The sequence below is a fragment of the Protopterus annectens genome, chromosome 12.part0 (genome assembly GCF_019279795.1).
Source record: "Protopterus annectens isolate FY-2018-M chromosome 12.part0, PAN1.0, whole genome shotgun sequence".
Lineage (NCBI taxonomy): Eukaryota > Metazoa > Chordata > Ceratodontiformes > Protopteridae > Protopterus > Protopterus annectens.
The window spans coordinates 341,372,453-341,400,198 of record NC_056746.1 but is presented as its reverse complement, the minus strand read 5'-3'; the positions used below and the strand labels follow the sequence as shown (position 1 = coordinate 341,400,198).

At 43.2% G+C, this 27,746-nt stretch overlaps 1 protein-coding gene across 1 annotated transcript in view; it reads right to left on the bottom strand.

Moving 5' to 3' along the window:
* ZC3H7A (zinc finger CCCH-type containing 7A) overlaps nucleotides 1–27,746 on the bottom strand; it is a 1,693,893-nt gene that overhangs the window by 1,140,448 nt on the left and 525,699 nt on the right. Inside the window, exon 4 of the mRNA XM_044089416.1 lies at nucleotides 15,862–16,059. Within this exon, the coding sequence (XP_043945351.1) occupies nucleotides 15,862–16,059 (198 nt within the window). The remainder of the gene's footprint in view (nucleotides 1–15,861; nucleotides 16,060–27,746) is intronic.

The window sequence follows — 27,746 nt, the reverse complement described above, 5'->3', positions numbered from 1 at the left end:
GGTTTGGCAGGAGCCGGAGGAAGAGTGTCAGGAGTTGTGCTAGACTCAAGAGTACACATCATCAGTGACATTCAAAACAGGAGGAATAGCCAAAGGTCTATGCTGAGGTAAATGCAAGAAGGTCCTTAATCTCTTCCTGGAATCAGAGAATTCCTGGCTCTGCCATTGGAAATGCTCTCTCATAGTGTGAAGTGTCTCCCCGAAGGAAAGCTCTTCAGGAGGGGAAGCCGAGGGGATAGATTCCTCTGCATCAGAATCCTCGCAGGCCGAAAAAGCCTCCCCCTGGTAGTCCGATAGAGTAGAGCCATCAAAGGCCTCATCTGAGCAGTGAGGATCAGAGGGCTTAACCCTGGGCCTTTTATCTGGAGGAGGTTGAGAGCCCCTGTCCGGATGAGGCTGTGAGCCCCTAATTAAGGAAATAAGGTCCTCTGCTAAACTTAGGATCTGTGAACCTGTAGAGGGTCCCTGAGGAATAACCCTGGGAGGCACAGCTTTTGAGTGTTTAGCACCTTTAGCCCTAGAGAATGCCTTTATGGACATGGATGCAGGAGGCCTGGCTGCACCACGTGCTGGTGTAGTTTTGTCTAGGGGAATGGTGTCGGAAGGTTCCAGGACACCAGTTTCTGATGGAGATTCAGTAACCGACTCCGTAGGGGCCTCCGGGGCCGAGGTTGTCTGTAGAGCGGTATCGGTGGACGGAAGGACCAAGGACTCTGTTTCAGCCGAGACCGAGACACTCGCGGTAGGCCTGGCCGTGGTTTCAGCAGAAAGCACGGCCCGCGTGTGTCGGTCCTTGTCCTTCCATTTCTTTATTAAATGTGAAGTCGGAGTCTCCAACAGCATATTGTAAGCAAAACTAGCCCCAAAAAATTCCTCTGCAAACTCTGCCCGACATCTAAGAGTGCGTCGGTTGAAGGAAGCACAGGCTGAACAGGCCGAGACGTCGTGGTCTGGGCCTAGGCAGGGGAGGCAGTAAGAGTGGAAATCTTTATGAGGTATTTGTTTCCCACAAGTTAAGCAATTATTAATTTTATCTGACATCGGCTGAGGCAAGAAAGAGTCCCCAACGGGGTACTTAGCTTTTGAAGTCTTCGGTAGCTGAATTACAGGAGCTGGCCGACCGGCACTTGCGAACTGCTTCTGCTTCGGGCACCACGTGGCAAGAAAGACTGAGGAAGATGGCGTCGGCTGACACTTATATACCCCAGGCACTATGACGTCGGGGAAAGGGCGATATCAGCCGACGCCAGACCCAGACTTTGGAAGCCGGCCGACCGAAGGGCTGCCTGAGGCAGGACAACCCATATGTGATGACTGCAGATGCATCCTTGAAGAACATCTGTACTATGTTTGTCATGTTACACTGCTGCAGTCATTACACTTGGGTGGAATCCCAAAGCTGAGGTAGAGAGGCTGGTTCTATAAGGCATTAGGGGTGGCTATAAGGCCCTGCAGCACAGCAGTGGCGAAGCCAGCTCTGGATTTGGAGTATAAAGGCAAATGGTAATGCTTGGTGAAGGTATGCACAGAACTCCATGTTGCTGCTTCCAAAATATCCTTGGTAGGTACTCCTCTGAGGTAGGCAGTTGAGGTGGCTGTTGCCCTGATGGAGTGAGATCTAATGCTGCTAGGTACATGTTTCCCATGGTGAGTATAGCAGAAATGTATACAATGTCCTATCCATTTTGAGATAGTCTGTTTTGAAATGGCTTTTCCCTGTGCTCCTGCAGCATATGCTACCAATAATTGCTAAGATTTTCTGAAAGCTTTGGTTTTGTCCAAGTAGAAGCGTAACTGCCTGTGAATGTCCAATGAATGTAGTAGTCTCTCCACTTTGTTCTGTGGTTTTGGATAGAAAGTTGGCAAGTGAATAGTTTGGTTTAGAGCCACACTTGATAACACCTTTGGCATAAACGTAGGGTTAGTTCTTAAAGACACCCTGTCCTGGTGGAAAATAAGGAAAGGTTCCACTGCCATTAGTGCCTGTAATTCTGAAACTCTTTGTGCTGATGTTATTGCCAGTAGCAGAGCAGTTTTCCAAGAGATGTATTTTAATTCTGCTGTGTTAGCTGGCTCAAAAGGAGGTAAAGTTAATTTTTCCAAAACAAAGTTGAGGTCCCAAGTTAGGGTAGGTGCTCTACTGGGCGGTCTTATGTTTTTAGCCCCTCTGAGGTACTGTTTGAGTGAAGGATTAGAAAAAATTGGTGGATCCGTGTTGTAATGAGCAGAAATGGCTGAAGCGTGGATCTTGATGGATGAGAAGGAGAGGCCCTTGTCCAGCATCTCAGTTAAATATTGAAGTATCTGAGGAATGTTTGGGACAAGAGGGTCAAGGCTGTGCGCCTGGTTCCAGGCACAGAATCTCTTCCATTTATCCGAGTAGGCTTTCCTGGTGTTAGGCCTTCTGGCCTCCAGAATGACATCCATAACAGCTTTGCAGAGAGGCATTGCTTGCTTGACTAAGGAATTTTCCATGCAGCTAGGTTTAAGGTCTTTAGCTGGCTGTGAAGTATCTGATTGTTGTGCTGTGTCAACAAATGTGGAATTTGAGGCAAAATCCAGGGTGGTTCTTGTGCTAAGTTCTTTAAGATTGGGTACCAGTGCTGGCGTGGCCAGTCTGGTGCAATCAGGATCATCTTTGGCTCTTCTTGCCTGGCTTTTATGAGTACCTTTGGAAGGAGAGGTAAAGAAGGGAAAGCGTATACTTGCAGGTTTTTCCAGCTGAATGAGAGGGCATCCACTTTCCATGCTTGTGGATGGTAACTCCTTGTGCAGAATTTCTGTAGCTGGCAGTTCATTGGGGATGCAAACAGATCTATGTCCGGGCTCCACCATTTTTGTGTTATCATTCTGAATATTTGTGGATTCAATTCCCATTTGTGGGGATCCATGATGTTTCTGCTTAGGTCGTCTGCCAGTGTGTTTTTCTCTCCTGGCAGGAATTGTGCTTGCAGATGAACTTGGTAGTCTAGAGCTGTGTTCCACAAGGTCATGGCTTGCCTGCAGAGGGGGTAGGAGTGTGTGCCCCCTTGCTTGTTTATGTACCACATAACTGTGGTGTTGTCTGTCTTTAGTAGTAGTTGTACTGGATGTAGCATGTCCTTGAAAGCTATAAGTGCATTTTGTACAGCTAGCATCTCTTTCTGATTGATGTGAAGATGCCTTTGCTCTGTGGGCCACTCGCCCTGAATACATTTTCCTGCCATGTGAGCTCCCCAGGCGTAATCCGATGCATCTGTTGTCAGTGTTTGCCTGGCTGTGGGTTGAGTAAAAGGTTGCCCCTTGTTGAGGTGACAAGCTTGAGCCCACCATCGAAACTCCTGTTGAAGACAAGGAATAAGTGGTATAACTGTTTCCAAACTTTGACAGTGTTGAGACCATACACTCTTTAGGTACCATTGTAGTTTCCTCATATGCAGTCTGGCATATGGAATTAGTAGTATGCAAGATGCCATGTAGCCCAAGGCCTGCAGAATTTTTCTTATAGGGAGTTGGGTCTTTGTTGCCATCAATTGAAAGTATTGAGTCAGTTGTCCTTGCTTGTCTGGCGTGAGATAAGCCATCTGGGCCATTGTGTTCAAGCTGGCACCCAGGAATATTATCTGTTGTGAGGGCACTAGTTTTGATTTCTTTTCGTTTACTGTGTACCCCAGGAAACTTAATAACTTTTTTAAGAACACGAGATGCTTTAGAAGAATCTCCTTGCTCTCTGCTTGAATCAGGCAGTCGTCCAGGTATGGATACATTTGAATTCCTTTTTTCCTGCAAAATGCAATTACTGGTGCCAGGCACTTTGTGAAGACCCTGGGCACAGTAGATAAGCCAAAGGGTAGTGCAGAGAATTGATAGTGCATTGAACCAGCTAGAAATCTGAGGTATCTTCTGCAGTTTTGTCTGATAGGGACATGCAGGTATGCTTCCTTGAGGTCCAAAGTCACTAGCCAAGCTTTCTTACCCAGCATGGGAAGAAGCTGTTGTAGTGTCAACATTCTGAATTTCGGAACATCCAGGTAAGTGTTTAGAGAAGAAAGATCCAGAATGGGTCTCCAGGCTTTGTCCTTTCTGGGAACCAGAAAGAGTCTTGAGTAAAATCCTTGTCCTTGCTCCTGTGGTGGTACCTTTTGAATAGCTCTCATGTCCATGAGTGCTGTAATTTGTTTTTGAGCCTCTGCCCATTGATTTGGTGGCAGATTTGGCATTCCTTTTAACCCTGGCAGAGTGTGAAAGTGGAACCTGTAACCTTGAGATACAATGTTGAGAACCCATTTGTCTTTGGTGATGCAATGCCAACTGTGATAGAAAAGTGCCAGTTTTCCTCCTAAGGGGGCTGCCAAGAGAGAGCTGTTTGGCAGCTGTAGTGGGAAGTCATTGAGGCTGCTTTTTATAAGGTTGTGGCCTGTCTTCCCCTTCTTTCTGGCCTGGTGTACCCCATTGTCGAGGCCTGTAAGGGCCTTGTACTTGACCTCTACCTCTTGGACGTCTGTATCTGCCCCTTTGAGGTCTGTCTGTGACTGGAAAGGACCAATTCTTTGTTGGCCAATTTCTGCTAAAACAAGGAGGCTGAACCTGTAAGAAATCCTTCACCGTTTGCATAGATTTTGCCTTATCCTCCATCTTCTTTAATACCTCCTCTGCCTTAACTCCAAACAACACATCCCGCTGCAAAGGTGCATCCAATAATTTTGCCTTAACATGATCTGGTAACATTATATTCCTTTAACCAAGCATGCCTTCTAATGACAGAGCCTGTAACTGCTGCTCTACAGGAGGCCTCTAAGGAATCAAACCCACATTGCAAAGTATGTTTTCCCACTTGTTCAGCTGCATGCAACAAATCCTGCATTTCTTTAAAATTAGGAGGATCTGAATTTGGAAGCATCTTTTGTTTCAACTGAGACATCAGAAATTGCTGATATTTTAGCATGTGAAACTGGCAATTTAAGGCTCTCATTGCTAAAGTTGCAGACGTATATACTTTCTTTCCCCATCTGTCTAATGCTCTGGAATCTCTGTCAGAGGGAACTGGGTTTTTTGCTGATGAGGCCTTAATCCCTTTGGGTCCCTGAGAAATAGTTTCAGGGTCAGCAACAGGGCTTTTATACAGAAATTTGTGAGAGTCAGGGACTCTGTAATATCTATCAGGTTTAACTGGGGCTGGAGGTAAGGAGTCAGGGTTTAAGCTGGATTCAGTGTACACATCATCCACAATATCTAACACTGGCAGAATAGCAAGGGGTCTGTGTTGAGGCAATAAAAGGAAGTCTCTGAGCCTTTTCTTGGATTCTGAGTAATCCTGGCCTTCCCAATGGAAATGCTCCCTCATGGTATGTAAGGTCTCCCCAAAGGAATAGTCCTCAGGCGGAGAGGCTGATGGAATTGATTCCTCAGCATCAGAATCGTCATCAGGGGGTAAAGAATATCCTAGGTCTGAGGATGAATCCGAAGAAATGGACACCTGGTCAGAAGATTCATAGTCCGCATCCTGTCTGGGCCTTTTATCAGGAGGGGGATGGGACCCCCTGATCAGGGTGATTAGGTCTTCGGCCATTTTGAGCATTTGTTTCTTAGGCATGGAAGCCTGTCCTGGAGAATGCTGTATCTGTTTCTTTGTTTTTAAGGGGGCCTTAGACTCAGCAGAGGGTTTAATGGTTAACTGGGTAGGTCTGAAAACACCCTCTGAGGCTGTGGATTGCTCAGCTATTTCGGTTCCCCCTGAAGGGTTAGTTTCGGTAGGCTGAAAACCTATAGCGTCCGAAGGCCCAGCCAGCTCCACGTGGGAGTCAGAGGCAGTCTGTGGTTCTGTGGAAGCGGTCGTCAGGGGCTGCGTAGGCACCTCGCTGTAAACTGGAGAACCGGCGACTGGCTTAGAAGAGGCCTCGTCATCAGTTTTGGGCCTCGGATGCCTGTCCTTGTCTTTGTGCTTTTTATGTATTCCGGACGTTGGAAGTTCCGACGGCATGGTGTAACTGAATTTTCTGTCAAAATAATGTCGGGCAAAATCAAACCGACGTTTAATAGCGCGCTTGTTAAACCTAGCACAAAACCGACAACCAGTGACGTCGTGGTCTGGGCCTAGGCATGGAACACAATAGGAGTGGAAATCCTTATGAGGTATTTGCTTCCCACAAGAAATACAGTTATTAACTTTTACTGACATCGGTCTGAGGCAAGAAAAGTTTCCCCAATGGGGTACTTTGCTTTGTAGAAGACTTCGGTTCTGGATTCGGAATGAAAATCTCAGGAGTTGGCCGACCGGCACTTGCAAACTGCTTCTGCTTCGGGCACCGCGCGGCAAGAAAGACTGAAGAAAATGGCATTGGCTGCATCTTATATACCCCTGTGGCACTGACATCAGGGAGGAGGCGACAGCAACCAACACCAGACCAAGACTTTGGAACTCAGGCCGACTGGGGAACCGTCTGATGGCAGGATAACCCATGAACATCTAGCCAAGCCTTCTTGCCCAGCATGGGGAGAAGTTGCTGTAGTGTTAACATTTTGAATTTTGGAACATCCAGGAAAGTATTTAGGATTGACAAGTCCAGTATTGGTCTCCAGGCTTTGTCCTTTCTGGGTATTAGGAAAAGTCTTGAGTAAAATCCTTGTCCCTGTTCTTGCTGTGGCACTCGTTGAATAGCTCCCATGTCCATGAGAGCAGCAATTTGTTTTTGTGCCTCTGCCCATTGGTTTTGTGGCAGGTCCGGCATACCTTTTTATTCTGGAAGGGTGTGAAAGTGGAACCTGTAACCCTGAGAAAAGTACAGTTTTGTACCTACCATAAATGTAGATGTCCGATAGGTATGCATCTGCAGTCATCACATATGGGTTGTCCTGATTCAGGCATCTTCCTCAGTTTTTCTGCCCCAGATGCCAGGTGCAAGGCTAAATTTGGAGAAATACCCAAATTCAAACATGCACATATATATATAGATATATATATATATATATATATATATATATATATATATATATATATATATATATATATATGTATGAAAACAATACACCCCCAGCTAGCTATGAGAGGGAAAAGTACCCAAGAAATACCACAGAGGGGAAGGAGTGACTGCAGATGCATACCCATCGGACATCTACATTTATGGTAGTACAAAACTGTACTATGTCCTTCAAGGATGCATCTGCAGTCATCACATATGGGTAGAATACCATAGCCAATCTGGGGAGGATTGCAGGACTGCCATAGCAAAGCCTGCTCTGGATCTGGAATATAAAGGTAAGTTGTAATGTTTGGAAAATGTATGCACGAGCTCCATGTAGCAGCTTCTAAAATGTCCCCTCTTAAGAAGGCTGTGGAGGTGGCTGTGGCTCTGGTTGAATGAGGTCTAATGTTAGCTGGCACAGTTTTTCCATGAAAGGAGTAACAAAAACAAATGCAATTTCCTATCCATTTAGAAATTGTCTGTTTTGAAATTTTTTTTTTTTGTGCACCAGCAGCATATGCTACAAACAGCTGGTCAGTTTTTCTGTAACTTTTAGTTCTGTCCAAGTAGTAGTGCAACTGTCTGTGTATGTCCAGGGTGTGCAGAAGCTTTTCCCCTTTGTTCTGTGGATTTGGAAAGAAGGTAGGCAGGTGAATAGCTTGGTTTAATGAGACCCTGGATACCACCTTTGGCATAAATGAAGGATTGGTTCTCAAAGAGACTCTGTCTTGATGAAAGATAAGCTGGCTGCACTGCATGAGGGAGGGTGGTCATTCACATACTCTTCTGCTTGAGGTTATGGCCAGAAGGAAAGCAGTCTTCCAAGACAGGAACTGTAGTTCTGCAGATGCTGCTGGTTCAAAGGGATGCAGTGTTAGTTTTTCCAACACGAAGTTAAGGTTCCCAAGTAGGCACTGGTGGTTTCCTTGGAGGATTGATGTTTTTAATTCCTCTTAGAAACTGTCTTAGGAGAGGATGAGAGAAGACAGGTGGATCAGTATTGTACTCTGCTGAAATTGCTGAAGCATGAATTTTAATGGAAGAGTAAGACAGGCCATTGTGGAGCACTTCTGCCAAATATTCCAGGATATGTGCCATGTTCATAACTTTTGCATCTAGGCCCTTTGTGGTGCTCCAAGTTTGAAATCTTTTCCATTTTGCTGAGTATGCTTTTCTTGTGGAAGGCCTGCGAGCTTCCATGATGATATCCTTCACTCTCTTGGATAGCTTATCCTGGTGATGAATCAAGGTATTTTCCAGGCAGTTAGTTGCAATGTTTTCAGGTTGCAATGCAGAGTTTTGTAATTGTGCTGTGTCAGGAGAAGCGGCCATTGTGGAAGAAGCCATGGTTTACCAGTGCTGTCTTGGCCAGTCCGGAGCTATCAGAATCACTCTTGGCTGCTCTGTCCTGATCTTCAGTAAGACCTTGGTCATTAATGGAAGAGGTGTTAGAGTTAGAGTTCTCCAGCTGAACCATGCTTGTGGGTGGTATGTCCTTGAGCAGAATTTCTTCAGCTGATGATTGTGTGGGGAGGCAAAGGTCTATGTCCGGTCTCCCCCATGATTGTGTTATCTGATGGAAGATGTCTGGGCAGCATCCCATCGTGTGCATTCATGATGTTCCTGCTAAGCTGTCCCAGTATATCTTCCTTGGCACAACTGGGATTGTAGCTCTCATATTGAGTGTCAAGGAAGTTCTCTATAGATTCATTGCCAGTCTGCAAAGAGGGTAGGAATTTGTTTATGGACCACATAACTGTGGTGTTGTCTGTCCTTATTAGCAGGTGGCCTTGATGTAGAAATAGCTTGAAGGCCTCAATTGCATGTATCACTGCCAGCATTTCCTTTTGGTTTATGTGCATGCGTAGCTCTTTTGTGACCACAGTCCTGAATGCACCTTCCCTCCATGTGCGCCCCCATCCGTGGTGTAATGGTTTGGCTGGCTATTGGTTTGCTGAAGGGCAGACCCCTGTTTGACTGGCTTGCTTGAGCCCACCACAGAAATTCCCTTTGAAGGCATGGAATGAGTGGTATCAAAGTTTCAAGCTGTGACTGTGCTGAGTCCATAAACTCCTTAGGTACCATTGTAGTTTCCATATGTAGCCTTTGCTGGGGAATCAGAAGAATGCAAGGGGCCTGCAGGATTTTCCTTGCAGTCAGCTGAGTTAGAAAAGTTATTCTCTGGGATGGAACAAGTCTTGACTTGTGAATGTTGACTGTATATCCCAAGGCCTGAAGAAGGTGAATGGCATAATTCAAGTGTTTGGGCAATGCTGAGAATTGATAATGCTCTGAACCTGCAAGAAATCTGAGGTGTCTTCTGCAGCTTTGTCTGATAGGGCAGGTATGCCTCCCCTGAGTGGTCAGAGTTACCAGCCAAGACCCCTTGCCCAGCATGGGAAGGAGTTGCTGCAGAGTCAGCATTTTGAATTTTGGCACAATAAGATAAGTATAATAGGCCTCCATTGCTTTTCTTTTCTTGGAAGAAGGAATAGTCTGGAATAAAATCCTTGGCGTTGTTCTGAGAGAGGGACCTTTTCTATAGCTCTCATTTGCTTTCATTTGAGATTTTTTCAAAAAGCCTGCCCTTGATTTTGGTGGCAGGTCTCTGGTGCCTTTTCTTTTCGGTAATGTGTGGAAATAGAACCTGTATCCTTTGTCTATTATTTGTAGTGTCCATTTGTCCCTTGTAATAATGTGCCAATTTTCTGAGAATAATGTCAAAGCAAAGTCATTGAGTCTGTCCTGCACTACCTCTCTGGTTGGGAGGCTGCGGCATGCCTGTTCTTGCCTCTCTGAAATCTCTCTGTGTCTGGAAAGGACCGCTGAATCTTGTGGGTTGGACCTGCAGAAAATCAGGGGTTCAGGTAAAGAAATTCACCTTGGTTCATACCTTGGTGAATTTACAATAAAAAGCCAATAAGAAAGGGTAGCAGAAGTATACACTTTACCCCCCATCGCTAAAGCCCTGGACTCCCTTTCAGAGGGGAGTGGATTTTTGTAGTGACAGCTGCAACCAGTTTCGGATCAGCAGAGTGGGCCTTGTAAAAGGCAAATGCAAGAAGGTCCTTAATCTTTAAAAAGCCTCCTCCTGTAGTCTGAGAGAGGCAGAGCCAGAGGCCTCCATCTGAGGAGTGGGGAGAAATAAGGTCCTTTGCTAGCTAAGGATCATCTGAGAACCTGTAGGGTCCCCTGAGGATAACCCTGGAAGGCGAGAATGCCTTTATGGAAGGGGTGGGAGGGAGGCCTGGGCTGCTGGTGTAGTTTTGTAGTTTTGAATAAGGGAATGGCAGCGCAGGTTCCTGGACACCAGATTCAATGGGAGATTCAATAACAATACAGGCAGTGGCCTCCGGACCGAGGTTGTCAGTTTCACGACATCTAAGAGTGTTAAGCAATTATTAATTTTATCTGACATCGAGCTTTAAAGTCTTCGGTTTAGCTGAATTACTGGCACTTATGAACTGCTTCTGCTTCAGGCTGAGGCAGGACAACCCATATGTGATGACTGCAGATGCATCCTTGAAGGACATCAATATTCAGTACCCATTTGTCCTGGGTGATTATGTGCCAATTTTTTGAGAAAAGTGCTAGCTTGCCCCCTAGGGGTGCTGCCAAAAGATAAGTGCTTGGCATTTGTAGAGGGAAGTCATTGGGACTGTTTCCTATAAGGCTGTGATTTGTCTTCTCCTCCTTTGGGGGCTGAAGTACCCCATTGTTTTGGTCTGTAGGAGCCTTGGGGTTGAGATCTGCCTCTTGGGCATCTGTATCTGCCTCTTTGTGGCCTGTCTGATACCGGAAAGGACCAATTTTTTGAAGGCCAGTTTCTGCTAAACCTAGGTGGTTGAACCTGTAAGAAATCCTTTACTGTCTGCATTGATTTTGCTTTATCCTCCATTTTCTTTAACACCTCTTCTGCCTTAACACCAAACAAAGTATCATGCTGTAGTGGAGCATCCAATAATTTTACTTTAACATGTTCAGGTAAACTTTGTTCTTTCAACCAAGCATGCCTACAAATGCTAGAGGCTGTAACTGCGGCTCTACAAGAAGCCTCTAGTCAATCAAAACCACATTGAAGAGTATGCTTTCCCACTTGTTCAACTGCATGCAATAAATTCTGCATTTCCTTAGTCAGAACTTTCAGAGTTTGTAACCATTTTCTGTTTTAACAAGGACATGAGGTACTGTTGATATTTAAGCTTGTGAAACTGGCAATTTAAAGTCCTTACAGCTAAAGTAGCCGAAGTGTAAACTTTTTTCCCCCATCTGTCCAGAGCTCTGGAATCCCTATCCGAGGGGACAGGATTTTTAGCAGTGGAAGCCTTAACCCCTTTAGGACCCTGAGAAATTGTTTCTGGGTCTGCAGCAGGGTTTTTGTAAAGAAATTTATGAGAGTTAGGGACCCTGTAGTACCTGTCTGGCTTGACTGGTGCAGGGGCTAAAGAATCAGGAGACAGACTGAATTCAGAGAAAACATCATCAACAATATCAAGCACAGGGGGAATTGCCAGGGGCCTGTGCTGAGGCAATAAAAGAAAATCTCTGAGCCTTTTCTTGGATTCTGAGTAATCCTGGCTCTCCCAATGGAAATGCTCCCTCATGGTGTGCAGGGTTTCCCCAAAAGAATAATCCTCAGGCAGAGAGGCTGAGGGTATAGACTCTTCTGCATCAGAGTCCTCATAGGGAGGGAGAGAATATCCCTGATCAGACGAGGAATCAGAGGAAATAGAAACCTGGTCAGAGGAATCATAGTCAGTGTCTTGCCTAGCCCTTTTGTCAGGAGGGGGATGGGAACCCCTGATTAAAGTAATTAGGTCTTCGGCCATTTTAAGCATCTGTTTCTTTGGCATGGATGACTGTTCAGGAGAATGCTGTACTTGTTTTCTTGTCTTTAATGGTGTTTTTGACTTTGCCTTGGCTGCTGTAGTGGACTTAATATTAAGCTGTGAAGGTCTGAAAACACCCTCAGAAACTGATGCCTGCTCAGCGGCTCCGGACCCATCTGAGGGAATAGTTTCCACAGGCCCAATACCTTGAGTTTCCACATGCCTCGGTGTCTCCATGTGGCTGTCGGTAACAGCCTGTGGCTCTGAGGTAGCGGGTGTCAGGGGCTGCGAAAGCGCCTCACTGAGAACTGGCGAACTGGCGACTGGCCTAGAAGAGGTTTCGTCGTTGATTTTGGACCTCGGATGCCTGTCCTTTTCTTTGTCTTTACGTTTTTTATAAATTCCGGTCGTTGGTTGTTCCCACGGCATTATGTAATTAAACCTTCGGCCAAAATAATGTAAAGCAAAATCAAACCGACGTTTAATAGTGCGTTTGTTGAATCTAGCACAAAACCGACAACTAGTAACGTCGTGGTCAGGACCTAGGCAAGGAATACAGTAAGAGTGAAAGTCCTTATGAGGTGTTTGCTTCCCACAAGAAATACAATTATTAACTTTTACTGACATCGGTCTGGAGCAAGAAAAAGTTTCCCCAACGGGGTACTTAGCTTTATTGAAGACTTCGGTTTTGAAACTCTATTTCGAAAATCTCTGGAGTCGGCTGATCGACACTTGCGAACTGCTTTTGCTTCGGGCACCGCGCGGCAAGAAAGACTGAAAAAAATGGCGTTGGCTGCATCTTTTATACCCTTGGTGCACTGACATTAGGGAAGAGGCGAAAGCAACCGATGCCGGACCTAGACTTTGGAACTCTGGCCGACTGCGGGTAGCCTGCCAGCAGGATAACCCAAGTGTAATGACCGCAACAGTGAAACACGATGAACATCAATGAAATATAAAGTTGTTTCCTAGCAGCAACCTCTTCATTAGTTAGAGATTCCTTTAATGTGGAATTATTTAGATGAGTTACTTCTGCAGACATTTTGCATATTTACTGATATTGGTGGATTGTAATGAGAGAAGTTTTAGTGGCCTTTTATGGTTGAAACTTTCTGAAATGGGTAGTTTTGTCATTATTGGTTCATACATTTTGTTTCATTGCTTACTAGAAGACTGTTCAAAACTGCAAATTTAAAACGCATTCTAACAACTGGTGCTGTATTATACAAGGAATATAATTTAATCATTCAGGAAGGTGAATCAAAGAATGCATACATGTATGCATGGCCCTAAAAATGTGTTTGAAAACAGCCCAGAGGAAAGTGTGAAAGGTTCAAAATTATTAGCAAATTTTAAGCTTTACTTTTGTTACCAAAGCAATGGATGAAGGTAAAACAGTTTACACCACATTACCTTGACCTGGCCAAGCCTTTTGACACAATCCCCTACTCAGGTGTAGTACAAAAGATGAATAATGTAGGAGCAAACACTTGCATCACTAGCTGGATTGCCAACTTGCCCACAGGATGCAGGAGATCAAAACAGGGGAAGAGACCAGTCACCAATGGAGTCCCCAGGGTTCAGTGCTGAGACCTTTTCTGTTTGGCATATACATCTCAAAAGTAAAAGGAAATACCAAAGGGCTTTTGCCAGCTAAGTTTGAGATGACTGCAAGCTAGGAGCAGTTATTGAATCCCCAAATGACTTAACCATAATGCAGAAAGGTTTGTCCCAAATAATAACTGGTGTCAAAATCATGACAATGCCTTCTGAGAACTGACCCAATTGTATGGCATTTGGGAACTTGTATGTACAGTGACCTAACTTAGACCAGCATGTGTCCAGAGTCATAAGAAAGCCTTTCTATATTGCACAGCTTGTGACTAGATCTAGAAATGTTGTTGTCCCCCATTACAAAGCTCTCATTAGGTTAATAATTTTGTATAATGCCCACTTTGGCATGTGTCTGTCCAGCCCCATGCAACAATTGGAATACCTTCAGAGATACCTTCCTAAAAGGATACAAGTCCTAAACAATAGGTTTTGCATGGACCACCTAAAAAAGCTTATTACTATACTCAGTATCCTAAAGAGTGCTTAGAGGTGACATGTCTAGCATACAAGGCATCTTCCGACCTAATACAGATGGACCTACTGAACATCAACAAGTCAAATGGCATCAGAAATACTCAGTTCAGGTACCTAAACCAAATGTTGTGGAGAGATGGATATATATCACAGAGGCTACCACTGTTTCAGAACAGACTATCCATAAAAATAAAACAAAGCTCATCCATCCATATTCAAATGCAACTTGGATCTAAGGATGGGTAATAGAAAATGTACTCCAGGATTGCCCCTCATGCCACTAATGGATAGAGACAGTTCCTAAATGCTGCATCCCTTACATGGGTCCCCTCAAAGTATCTATGGTATGATCACATTTATTCTCACTAGGGCTAATATGCAATTATCAACCATGGGATAGGTAAAACCAATCAGGAAATGTTAATTCAAGCACCAAAAGGGAATTGGCTAAGCTTAAAATATCCTCCAAGTGAACCTATGCTGTGGCATTAAATAGTTATAAAAATTGTCCTTTTAGATCACTAAGTGCCCCTCTCACCCCCCCCCCCCCGGTCTTACACAGCTTCCGGTGCCTATGCTTGTTTAGACTCCTTGCACTGAGAAGTAACAACTTTAGATTTTCTTGGTTTTGATTTGCTATGTCAGAACTACTTTTAGTTTGCCATTGCCTAAAAAAGGCACGATGCGGAAGACAATATTTTAGCTAACATCCAAAAGAAAGTCTAGAGGGGAGAGGAGCAGACCATCCCTGGCAAAGCAGAGTAGTCTACTGACCATCGTATTCCATGCTGACAAATACTGCACCCCCTTAGAATGAGACCAGAAACTAAGTCAATTATTAAAGTCAGGCACCCACTGTCTGTATTGTGGCATCATTCCTGGAGAGGGTAATGCTGCTAAACACCAGGTTCATACCAGCCTGGGACATACATTCTAAAAGCGCCATGATGTCTCTCTTCATATAGTCTAGGAAGTTACATCTCAGGTCATTTATACCGACATGGACTATGACTTATTCATACTGTACTTAGGGTCCAATGACCTGAGTGCATGTGTAATGTGGTGGATCCTGGTCCGTTAAGCAACTGACTGTGACTTTCTCCTTACTCAGCATGGAGACAGGGACATCAGTGTGTCTCACAATGGAGTCTCCGATGACCAGAATGTTACATTGTATGACGGCTTGCCTTACAGGCTTAGAAGTACAGGCTCCATGAGATGTGGCTGTATGTGTTGATGTGGGTGTTACTTTGAAAGAGTGTATTTGGGACTGCTAAGGGAGTTTATGTGTACTTCATCTAGTAGGCCTTTGGGTTTAGGAAGGTTACATTTAAGTGCCACAACACATGTGGGTCTACGTGTCTGTTTTCAACGGTGTGTGATGGGTGCAGCGTGTATATTACTAACGACCTGATTGACATTAGGAGAGCTTTGCCTCCAGTGACATTGTGTAAATACTTCTCTCACATAACATATCAGCTTGTTTGAGAATTAGCTTGATTGTAAGGAAATATAAGGCAATTTCTGCATTGCCTCAAGATGCCCATATCCGTCAAGCTGGTAAGGGAGACAGTGGGAAAATTCATATCCATTGCAACAAGCCCTTTTTATTGAACAGACGGTTGCCTATCTTTCATTACTCAGGAAGACCCAATTTACAGCCCACCTTATGAAGTGTGGCTTCAAATTTAGTATCAGCATAACTGCCTTACAACAGTCAACATCAAACAGTAATAACTCATTTTCCAAATTCCACTCAATGACTGCTTACTACAGGATAAATGATGCTGATACTTGTCATCACAGTTACCTGCTAGCTATGAGAAAACTGAGCCCTTTTCATCAAATAATGATACACATATCACATTGTTCGGCTATCAGTTCTTTAAACATAGATTAAACAAATGTTAAAGTAATGCTCACTGTCATTGTCTACTGAAAAAGGCATTTATTCTAAATGGTGTGGTCTAATGGATTAGCATATGACTACAGATGCCACTTACCATATTCAGATAGCAAGCAGCACGATTGGCATAAAGTTTCTCGGTCACTACTGCAGAAATGCGGATACCTTCTGATTCTGCATAATCAACTATGTTCAAGGCTTCATTATAGTAGCCCAGGGCCTCTACCCAATCACGTTCACTATAAACATCATTGCCTTCACAGAACAGATCCCGCACAAGGTCCTGAAGAAATGCCTGAAAACAAAGTAAGCCTCAGATGACATAAACATTACTGAAAGCGAAGTATTCATTAACAATTAACTGTATAAAAAAACAAAAAAGAAATTATAATGCCGAGACCCAAGCTTTTAAACCAAATCAGGACAGCAATTTTAATGAGAAAATAATGTAAATAACTATTAAACTAAGTGTAGGTAACACCACCAAAACAACAGAAGCAAAACAAATTTCATGAAGACCAGCTGTAACACTCAAAAGTGCAACTGGTATACTATAAAACTGTGGCAAAGATACCATTAGCGATGTCAATTACTAAACCATGGAAGAGCCTAAAAGCAGCAATGAGTCATCTCAAGACTCAAATAGTAGCTGGCCCGCTTACTGCTTGCCTACAAAGTGAACAGAAAACTCTGGAGCCTGTGTACCATCCCTAGTGCAGAACAGGATGTAAGCAGCATATTAACCTGCACAGTAGTCTGAAAGGGAAGACATACCTGCCATATGAATAGTGGGGTTAAATTCTCAAGTAATTTGCTGAAGTTGTCAAGGGGAAAAAAAAAAATCACACAAAAGAAAAAAATACTGTCCCAGAAAATGAGCTGCATGAATTAAAATAACTCTCTGTGAGTCTGCAAACACCCACAAATATGTTTCCTATCTACTGGCAAAGAGCTGAAACTGATCTATAATATTTTACTTTAAAAAGATAGAAAATGCATTTTTGCATTATAAACATTGAAAGCAGTCTTTCTATCAATAACAATGTTAAATTCAACAAAATTCATACCTGGAAATCTTCAAAAAGAAGTTTTGCAATGCATAGAGAAAGAGAATATATGTATATGTTTGTGTGTGTGTGTGTGTGTGTGTGTGTGTGTGTGTGTGTGTGTGTGTGATATATATGAAGGACTAAGACAGAATATATGTGTGTGAATGAGAGGGAGGATAGAGGAATGGTGAGGATGCAAGGAGTAGAGGTGGCGAAGGTGGAAGAGTTTAAATACTTGGGATCAATAGTTCAGAGTAATGGTGAGTGTGGAAGACAGTTGAAGAAGAGAGTACAGGCAGGATGGAGAGGGTGGAGAAGAGTGTCAGTAGTGATTTGTGACAGACGAGTACCAGTAAGAGTGAAAGGGAAGTTCTACAAGAGGGTAGTGAGACCAGCTATGTTATATGGGGTGGAGACAGTGGTATTGACAAAAAGGCAGGAGTTAGAGCTGAATGTGGCAGAGTTAAAGATGTTAAGATTTGCACTGAGTGTGATGAGGGTGGACAGGATTAGGCATTAAGTATATTAGAGGGTTAGCACAGGTTGGAAGGTTTGGAGACAAAGCCAGAGAGGCAAGATTACGTTGGCTTGGACATGTGCTGAAGAGGGATGCTGAGTATATTGGGAAAAATATGCTAAGGATGAAGCTACCACGTAACAGTAAAAGAGGAAGGCCTAAGATAAGGTTTATGGATGTGGTGAGAAAGGACATGCAGGTGGTTAGTGTGACAGAGCAAGATGCAGAGGACAGGAAGAAATGGAAACAGATGATCCACTGTGGCATTATATGTAGAACTAACATGATAATTTCCCTTGTTTTTATAAGGGTGGGATGTCTAGATTAATGTATTTGGCTTAACATATAAACATTTTTGTTTGTTTTTTTATTAGAAAATAGGCTTGAAAATAACACAAAATGATGAAAGCCATGAAAAATTATATGATTTTTGAATCTGCAAAGATATTAGCTTATTTTTTCCATTAGAAAATGTTCTCAGTAATAGACAATAAGTCTATAGCTGAAGGCAGTTAGCCAATGAAATGCTGTACACATTGTTCTGAGTGACATTTACAAAGATTCATTTGTGCATCTGCAAGTTGTTAGCTGTTTTTCTTTTTCTCATTGCTAACTACTTTTCCATTGAGACAAACTGTCTGCAGGTGCAAACAATTAATCTTGCGAGTTCTGAGTATTTTCTGCTGAGGAAACTGCAAATTGTAAAGGTACAATGACAAGCAGTTTAATGAAAAATACATTTTGAATTAAGGAAGTGAATAAGAGATAGTAGCTTCACCAGCAGCCTTAATACTTTAATAGATTTAACAGAAAACTGCATACTTTCGTTTTATTCAAAGGTAACCAGTGCATTTTTTGTTAGGGCTAAAAGTTAATGTTTTCTGAAAGTGTACAAGCTGTTTTTCACATCTGGTAGGGGAATGCAGATAAGAAAAGAAGACAGAAATTGGTGTAAGTGGAAACACAGGCTATAAGTTTTAGCATGGGTAACCTTAAATTTAGATTAGGTTATGTCTGTGGGTGGAGCTATTGATTTGGGTTAATTACTGTTATCTGGAGGGTTAAACTTCATTTGTTAAAAATGTACATAGCTTTGTGTGTTTGTTCTAAGTTAACAGGGGATGGCGGTGTTTTGAAAATGCATTTAGTTTTTTGTCTGACTTACAGCAAAAAGCTTTAAGAAATGTGTCATAGGTTCAAATGCAGATGAGAAGAAACAACTGTATAACAGATTAGTCTGCCAAACATTAGTGTGTGCATGTAAGACAAAAGTTGGAAACGCACATTCAAAAAACTGTCATGTGTAGTAAATGGGAAAGTATTTTTATCATAAGGGCTACTTTATCCATAATACATTGGAATGTAAACAGCCTTACAGACATAATAAAAAAGGAAAGAGTATTGAATTTTATTAAGAAATACAGAGTGCTAATAGCAATCCTACAGGAGACACATTTGGAAATAAATGAACATGTCAATTTGACAAATAAAGGATTTCAGGGTGGCTATTCAGCAGAATATCATGGATAAAGGAAAAGGAGAGTAATAATACTGATTGTTAGAGGGGCTGCAATAGTGACAGAAGAGGAAAAAGACAACAACGGTAGATTTGTGGTAATAAGGGATTACTGGCAAGGAAGGATGATTACATTCACACATATTTATATTCCACCAAAAAGTGTTATTACAGAGATTAAGAAGATTTTGTAAGAAGTAATCAGCTTTCAGCGGGAATATTACTTATAGGTAAGAACTTGAACTTGATTTGCAATAGTGAAAATTTTTCAGGGGGACCTAGAAAGGAAAATATAACAAAAAAATGTAGATTTCTGAAGAAATTTATAAAGTCACAAATTCAGTAGAGTAGGAACTAAAATTAGGAATTATGTATGTACCATAACTTAGTATATGTGTTGTCCTTCCTCATTCTTCAACACTCATGAGTTACAGATCCGATCCTCAGATCCAACTTGGCTACATCTTCCAGACTTCAGATCCTAAACTCGAGCTCCTCCCTCTTCCTCTAATGGAACACTCTACCTCTCACTCCGCAGACCAAGTTTGCTGCCTATGTCTTCCGAATTATAGGAACAGAACAGATAAGAAAAGGGTATGACTGAAACCTTAGCATTCAAGCTTGCCACAAAGTTAAATATCCTACTAGAAAATATAAAGCCGCATGGATGGGAGGGAAGGTGAGGAAGAATGAGGAAGGACAACACATATACTAAGTTATGGTAAGTACATAACTCATAAATATGATGTTGTCCTTCTCATTCTTCCTCATGGATGGGTAGAGTCCCCAGCTATGTAATTCTTGGGAGGCCCTCAAGGAAAGATGTGTGAGAGCACCACCAACCCAAAGGAAGGTCTGTTCCTGGAAACAATGCTCTGCATGTAAAGTGTCACAAGAATATGAGTAAAGACACAAGTTATTGTATGAAAGGTATCAAAACAAAGTATAGCAGGAATGTTAAGAAATTAGTCCTAGAAAGGATAAAATGGACTAGGGAGCTAGGACAAATCCAACCCACTGTAAAATAATCAACGGAGGACAGTCAATAATCTAACTGACCAGGATTACATGTGGGACTGCTTAACCCAAGCATTAGGAAGAGAGGGGGAATAAACCGCTGGTCAGATTTTCTACACAGTTGGACCACTAAAAAATAATATATATATATATATATATATATATATATATATATATATATATATATATATATATATATATATATATATATATATATATATATATGTATATATATATATATATATATATATATATATATATATAATGTAGATTGTTATAATATGTAGTTCTCATGGAGAAAGCAGATGAAATGACCAGAGATCTGGTAGACTGGGCTTTCAGAGGGCAAGGCCATTGTAAAGCCTTACTAAATTATGAATAGAAATATCATCTGTAATCCATGCAGGTAGTGAGACTGGACCCACTTGGCTTAAGAAAGGAAAAATTATATATAGTTAATCTAAGTCTCTGAACTTCTTTGGAAGTATTCACCATTACAGCGCTGAATTGGAAAGCAGACTGAGAGCTGAACAGGTAGGGCCACGGTGGTGCAGAAGTTAGCGTTGTCGTCTCACAGCAAGAGGTTCTCCCGTTCGATACTCGGCTGTAGAGCCTTCTGTGTGGAGTCTGCATATCCTCTCCGTGGCCGAGTGACGTTAAAGATATGCAGGTAGGTGCGAGCGTGAATGGGTGTGACTTCCTTGAAGGCTGGGCGTCGGGCTGGCAACTCGGCACCGTAAAAATCCACTGCCAATCATTAGCGGACCGGAGTTCTGCTGTGGCGACCCCTAACCGGGAAAAGCCGAAAGACATTACTCTTTTACTGATAGCTGAACAGATTTCATGGCTGTTTCAGGCATAAATGTAGGAAAGGAAATCCAAAGAGGCAAGTTATTTGTTAACGTATTTGACATTTGATTACTGGAAATGGCCGACATGGTAAACAGAACCTGTTTTTATCAGGGGCTTAGGGAGAAATATAGCAAAGACATATAAATAAGTATTGCAAGCAATGAACGGTCGAGGTTGTGGATCTGCTGACTAACATCATAAAACGAAGTAAGCTAGCCTGCAGTGTCTTACAATCACATTGGGAAAAGAAGACACCATTTGGTTAGTTCTGGGACATGAAGAGCAGGAAGCAAGATCTTCTAAGAGAGAAATAAGAACTCCCAACTGGGCTCCAAAATCCATGGAGGGTATCCAGGTAATACCTGAGAGAGAGAGAGAGAGAGAGAAAGATCATGGTAGACGAGTCTAGACATATCAAAGAGGATGACAGGTCTATGATTTGCTGGCTTTATAGACACCCCCGACATCAATAGTTAATTGGTAGAAGCATCAACGAGACCTGGAGGCCAACAGTAAACCAGCATCCCTACAGAGTATCCCCAAAAGGGGGAAATTAAACAAAGGTATTAGCTGTGTTGGTAGTTACGGAGTTACGGGGGGGGGGGGAGTAAGAAGATGGTGATAATGTTGGCCCCCATGGCTAAAGAACCAGATGACATCCGATTGTGGGGCCAGTTATGAGGAATCAGACTAGATCAAGTAATGCTGTCTGGCAAGGTGTTTGAATCTCATAGTATGTGTGTTGTAGCTAGAAAAAGGTTTATGGAGATCAATGACTGTCAACCTTTATGGTCTCTCTATACAAAGGATAGGATAGCGAACCTTCCGTGCGCCACTGAAACATTTATCGGAGGAGACGAGGTAGTACGGGCACTAGTAGAATTAACCTCGCTGGTTGGGGATAGAAGCAACAGCGAACACCACCTCATGACTTCTAAATGATGGAAAGGACAGACAAAGCAAAGATGCTATCTGGGTAAAATATAGTTAAGGCCTGCAGGTCTCAAACTCACAAACCGGTACTTGGGAGTCTGGTGCTCTACCACTAGACCACACCAGGCCTTAGTAGCATTCAAATGAGAACTTCTAAATTTGGATTTTGTATTGGGAATAGATTTAAATTGCCCAATTATAGTAATGCCTAGAAATCTGGAGGCTTAAGACAAGTAAACTTCAGTAAGTAATAGTTCATTCCTGGTTGGAGTAGTAAGGTGGCAAACATTGGGATATGGAGTACACCTAAAATTCTGTGAATCACAGGTGAGAGTAGCTAATGCCATGTGTAAAGAGAAACAGAGTGGGAATTGTGGTAAGACCACAGGGTAGAGCTCTGAATGGAAAGATAACTGGCTCCCACCTGGAACTGCTGAAATCTCCTGCAGCACATGTTTAAACTGATGCAATAGCATGTGTCCCATGAATGTATATAGCCAACCAATCATCCCTGCCCAGAACAGCAGGATGGACTGAGCCATGGCCATCTGGGACTTAGGCTTCTGAAAAAGGAAAAAGGGAATAAAAAGAATAAGAACCTCTGGATGTCATGCTTATTAACTATTTGTATTTGAAAAGCTGGTCCAGGAACCCAGGTACTGCAAAGGGAATGCTAACTCAGAGATGGTAGAGTCATATGGGGGAACTGAACTTTCCCTTAAGCCATGCATTCCAAATGTAATGAAAAGAAGGAGGAAATGACTGGGGTTGAGATCAAAGTGAAGGAGGAATGCAAGTTCCTGAATATGCCAGGTTTACAGTAAGGCCCAGGGATCTGGAGCCTAAAATAGGTAATGTCCAATTTGTAAATGCTGGTACATGGATGGAGCAGTAAGGTAGCAGTCATTCAGAGATGGAAGAGACCTGATGTTCTCTGAACTGCAGTGTAGCAGTCACTACTGTCATAAATATGTAATACATAGTGGGAACTGAGGTAAGCATGGAGATCATAGCTCTGAACAGGAAGTGACTGGTTCCCAGTCGGAAACTCTAAAGTCTGCTGGGGCACCTGTTTAACTGGATGCAACAGTAAGTGTCATATGAACTTCTAGAACACATCCAAACATCCCTGCCCAGAACAGCAGGAAAGGCAGCGCCCTACCCTAAGGAAATCTGGTGTCTAAGAAGGCAAGGGAATAACCTCTGGATAGTAGACTTAGTACCCAGGCAGAGTATGTAAGGCTGGTGCTAAAAAAACAGGTTTCGTGAAGAAAACGCCCTCACCAGACTGCATCCAAAGACGGTTAGAATCACATGAGGGGAAAAAGGACTTGCTTCCCTAAGCAATACATTTCAAGCTTAGTGAAGGGAAATGGGATAGATTGGAATAAAGGTCGCAACTTAGGGTGGTACTTCAGTCATCGAGGTAAGGGTGTAAGCTGGAGCAAGGAAGAAATGCATATCCCATGGAGATATTGCTAGAGCCACAATGGGTACCATAAGTCCAAGTAGGATTAAAGACACAGATATAATGGGTAAATAAGGAATAAATTCCGGCCAAGCAGTGTCAGAAGTCAGTGTCAAAAACTGCCAGTAGAGGATAAGACACAGAGCTTGCAACTGCACCTCCGTATCATCTGACAGGAAGAGGGAAGCTGTAGTTCCCAAGAGCCCTTGTTTGTGAGGAAGGAAAGGGCATAAGAAAAAAAAGACTCAAAGGGTATACAGCAGTCCATGGCTCTAGCATTATGATTCCATCATGGCCATCTAGAAAGGATAACCTCTAACCTCTAAGTACCAGAATCCTAGCGGTGGGGGGGGGGTAAAGAATGTCAACCTGAACCCTGACTGGTAAGAGCTGACAAGACCTCCATGACGGAAAAAAGGAGCAATGACCAGGCAGTTTTCGGATCGAAAGGGTGCTTTGCATCCAAAGAAGCAGCAGTAAGTCAGCAGTTCTAAGAAGAATGATAGAAGCTGCACTGGTCCATCAACACATGTCAGAGGGGGTCTAGGTCCGAGCAGTGCCTTACACTTGACAGAGGGATCCTAAGCTTAAGATCCAAAGAAGAGTTTGTTAGGAACTGCACTAACTCAACAGCTCAGATAAGAAAGAAATTCGGATCCGAGAGGTGAGTGATGCTATCTTTGTCAGATCCACGCTTAGGAACCGAAGAAGTGTTGTTAGAGACTGTACTGGCTAAACTGTGGCCCACCAGCTCAGATCCAAAAGGGGGGGTTAGATCCAAGAAGTACCTTGTCGGAGACTGCACCAGCCCCACGTCCCAGCTCCAAAGGAGGCTTCGGTTCTGAAGAAACCACTTTCGCTTAGTACCCTCAGATCCAGGGCACTGGATCTGAAAACTAATCCATTCTCCTCAAGTAGTCAGTTATGTATCAGATCCAAGATTTAGGATCCTAGCAAGAAATAGTTACACAGATCTGATCTGAAAGGAGAAACCAGGATCCAAGGGAGGGCAGTCCAAACAAAAAGGAACCAACCTAACAGATCCGAGGATAGTAGGGATCTGAAGGAGGCCCTGAGAGTGTGTAATGTAAGAGGTTGAATCCAAGACCCCCTTAAGGGTGCTCTGTTTCTATAACACACAGGGGTTTGAAGCGCTTTTCTACTTCTTTAATCACAGAGAGGCTGAAGCCCCAAAGAAGTTCTCTCTTCTACTTTTATTTATTTTTTTTTAAATCAGCACACACACAAAAAAAGCTTTTCAGAACTCTGAAGCTCCAACTGCTCATGATGAACATCCAGCAAAGAGCAATGACTTTGGTCGAAAGACCAGTATAAGATGAGACCACAATTAGCAGTTAAAAAGAGCCGCAGTACTAACACCACATGCCAAACTCTGATCTTCCACATATACCTATCGCAAGAAATCCTAAATCATACCAAAAAACAGAGAAGAACCACCACATGCTCAACAGGAAAACATTGCAGCAGACAGAAACACAAATGGAGGACATCTGTCCAACATTAGACTGACGACCACAAAGCACTGGAAGCTACCAATGGAGGCAACCAGGTCGGAGGGGAAACAACACCAGAGCTGAACGGGGAAGAAGGGCTGGACAACCAGACAAGCTCTAAAGAAGCAAGAGAACAACAGCAATGGTCTGTTAAAGGGACAGACACATAAAAAATCAGAGGTGTATAAAAGTATACTGTACAGTGGATACAGTACCATATTCTCCCCCCATACAATCAAAAGGGCACACCATACATATGGGTTGTCCTGCCTCATAGTAGATTCGTCGGGATGTCCAAGAATACTACCTGGCGGAAGTCTGTCGCACAGGTAGGGACATCCATGCGCTCCCTGGGTAAATCTAGGCACCAGCCGACCATTTTCCTGGGTGTTTCTTGGTAGAGGAATACATCCCCCAGGACTAAAGAATTTGGAGGATAGTAACAAATAAGGACAGTAGAAATCAGAAGGGCATGGGTGTAATGATGGCTCCCACTAAAAACCTTTTGCCCAAGGAGGCAAGAGGGTGGCACTCTAGGTGTACCAGCTTTCTAAAATGTGTAGGGTTTTAACCGTAGATGGATACCCATCGCAGCATCTACATTGTGGGTATGGCTCGATATACCATGTAGCAGCTGGAGTATGCAAATTTCAGCACATATGGGTAGAATTTCCTATCCAAATTGGGGGGGAGGAGGCACTAAGATTTTGATGAGTTAAATAAGCTCATTGTAAGTAGCAGTCTTTGAAGTTGCTTTGGATCTGTCTCCTATTGCAAGATTGTAATGAAGTTGTTCGTATGCAAGTTCTGTGTCCAAGTAGCGCAGATAGTTCATGTTTTGTAGCAAGAACGGAGTAAATGAGTTAGTTGGGCAGTTCAGGAGTGAGGAACCACTCTTTCAGGAGTTTAGGAATGGCTCTCAGAGTTAATGCTCGAATGCAGCAGAATCCTTTTCATCAAGGAATTGTCTGTGCCTGAATTGCTTTTCCTTTCACTCCAGTTGCATATGCTACTGGAAGCTGGTTTTCCAAAATAATTGGTCTTGTTCTGTCAGCATAGTAGCGCAGTTGTAAGTCAGTGTCCGGCTGCAGGTTCTTTTCCCCTGTTCTGCATTTTAGGGAAAAACGTACTGAGGGGAATAGCAGAAGACAAGGATAAAAATTGTACCACCTTGGCATGAAAGTAGACCGGTTCTGAGACATTAAGACAGATGGTGAAAGATGAAGCAAGGCGTTGCATGGAAGAATATGCCTGTTGATTGGATATCCAGTTTGCTGAAGTGATTATGAAGGACAATGAGGAAATAAGATAGGAGACATAAGTCTGTTTTGCTAACTGGTTCAAAGGATGTGCTTCAATTTAATCCATGGAAAATTTGAGATTGAAGTGGTCTAGAGGTTCCTTCTGGTTTTACATTTTGATCCTCTTAAAATCACATGAGGAGAGGGTGAGAGACAGTTGTCTTTTGTTGTTGTACTCTGCTGCAAAGGAGGGTTTGGATGCAGGGTTCCTAAAGAACAGGACAGGCCATTGTGGAACAGGTTTAATATTGCCATGAGTTAGGTTTGCTGGTGAGACAAGTGTGGCTTTGATGGTACTGGCCATGTCTCCTGGAGCTCCATTTGGTACCTTTGGCTGTTTCCAATGTTCCTTCAGTAGAGCTTTTGTACCCTCATCCTTGACCCTGAGATTCCTGTCAGATGGTTCAGTTAAAGACAATTGAGGAGGCACCCCAGGCTTGCGCAGGGTAAGTTTCCATGCAGGGTCTTGTAGGTGTTCCCTTGATGAGCCTTCCAGAACAGGTGTAGAGAGTTCATGTTCGTTTCTGACATATCTCTGAGTAGTGGGTATCAAGCATGCATTGGTGAGCATTGTCGGTTATCAGCTGCCATTTTAAGCTTTCCTCCCTGTGAATTCCTAGAACTTGTCTGGTAATGGAGAGGTGGAGACAAACTGTCATTGCCTTCCAGTTGAAAGTTGAGAGTCAGACCTCCATTCTTCAAAGGTGGTATTCTTGAGCAGAATCCTTTCAGGGATGATTGATTGGGAGGCATTGTCCGTATTCCTCAGCAGCACCATTTCTTTGTTATGGTGTTTGAATGAATCGGCAGCAGCATCCATTCGTGATGTCTCGCGTGGTAGTTCTGCTAGTGCTGTCTGCTATTTGGGACCATCGGCCTATGATCGCTCAGTGTAGTTTGTGTCCCCCCAGCCAGGGTCTGGGGCATCCGTGGTGATGGTCTGCCTTGGTTGTGGCTTGTGGAAAGGCAACCTTCTGTTACAAGGGCCTGACTGTGGTGGAAACCGGAATTTGCTTTGGGCTGGAAGAGATAAGTTGTACACTGTAGTTTTCTCTGTTATTCAGCCAGGCACTGAGCCTATTCAGGCAGTGTTTTTTCAGGCATTCTCATATTGCCTCTGGGTTGTGGATTATGCATATACAGTTTGTCCTGGCAACCAGGTACCATTGTCATTTAGTCTAATGTGTTTTGAGTGTAGGATCCAGATTATGATTATGTCAGTTGCCTGCACTTTCTTCTGTGACTTAAGGAATCCAGTCTTGCTTGTTGTATTGTCACTAAGAAAAAGTAGACTGAGTTTGCTTTTGTATTCTTCTTCTGTCTGTTAACAGACTCGTTTTCCTGTCCAGTTGCCAGTTTGTTATGTTATCCTTCCAAGGGTAATTAGTATTTGTGTCTGTATGAGGACTGTATCCCGCAGTCGTTGAGTATGACATAGATTGAATTCCCTAGCAGCTGTTGTCTTGTTGTACGATTGTATTAGTGAGTCGTCTGGTGGCTGGTAAAGCCAAAGGGCTCTTCTGAGAAATGATAAATTACTGATGCCAGGCTTCGCGAATACTCTTAGTAGATAAGCCAAGGGGCAATGATGGGTGGCATAATCTGAGATCCTGCAAGAAATCTGGGGTGTCTTGGAACGGGCACATGGGCCTCCTTTGCTGTAGGTGCAGATGGCCATCTAGAGTCACCAGCTAAGACTCCTTCAGTGCATAAAGGTCGAAGAATAGGATCAGCATCTTTTTTCTTTGGTACAAGAATAGTCTGGTTCAAAATCCTTAAGCGAGTTCCATAGATGTTGAGTTGAGTTTCTTATCT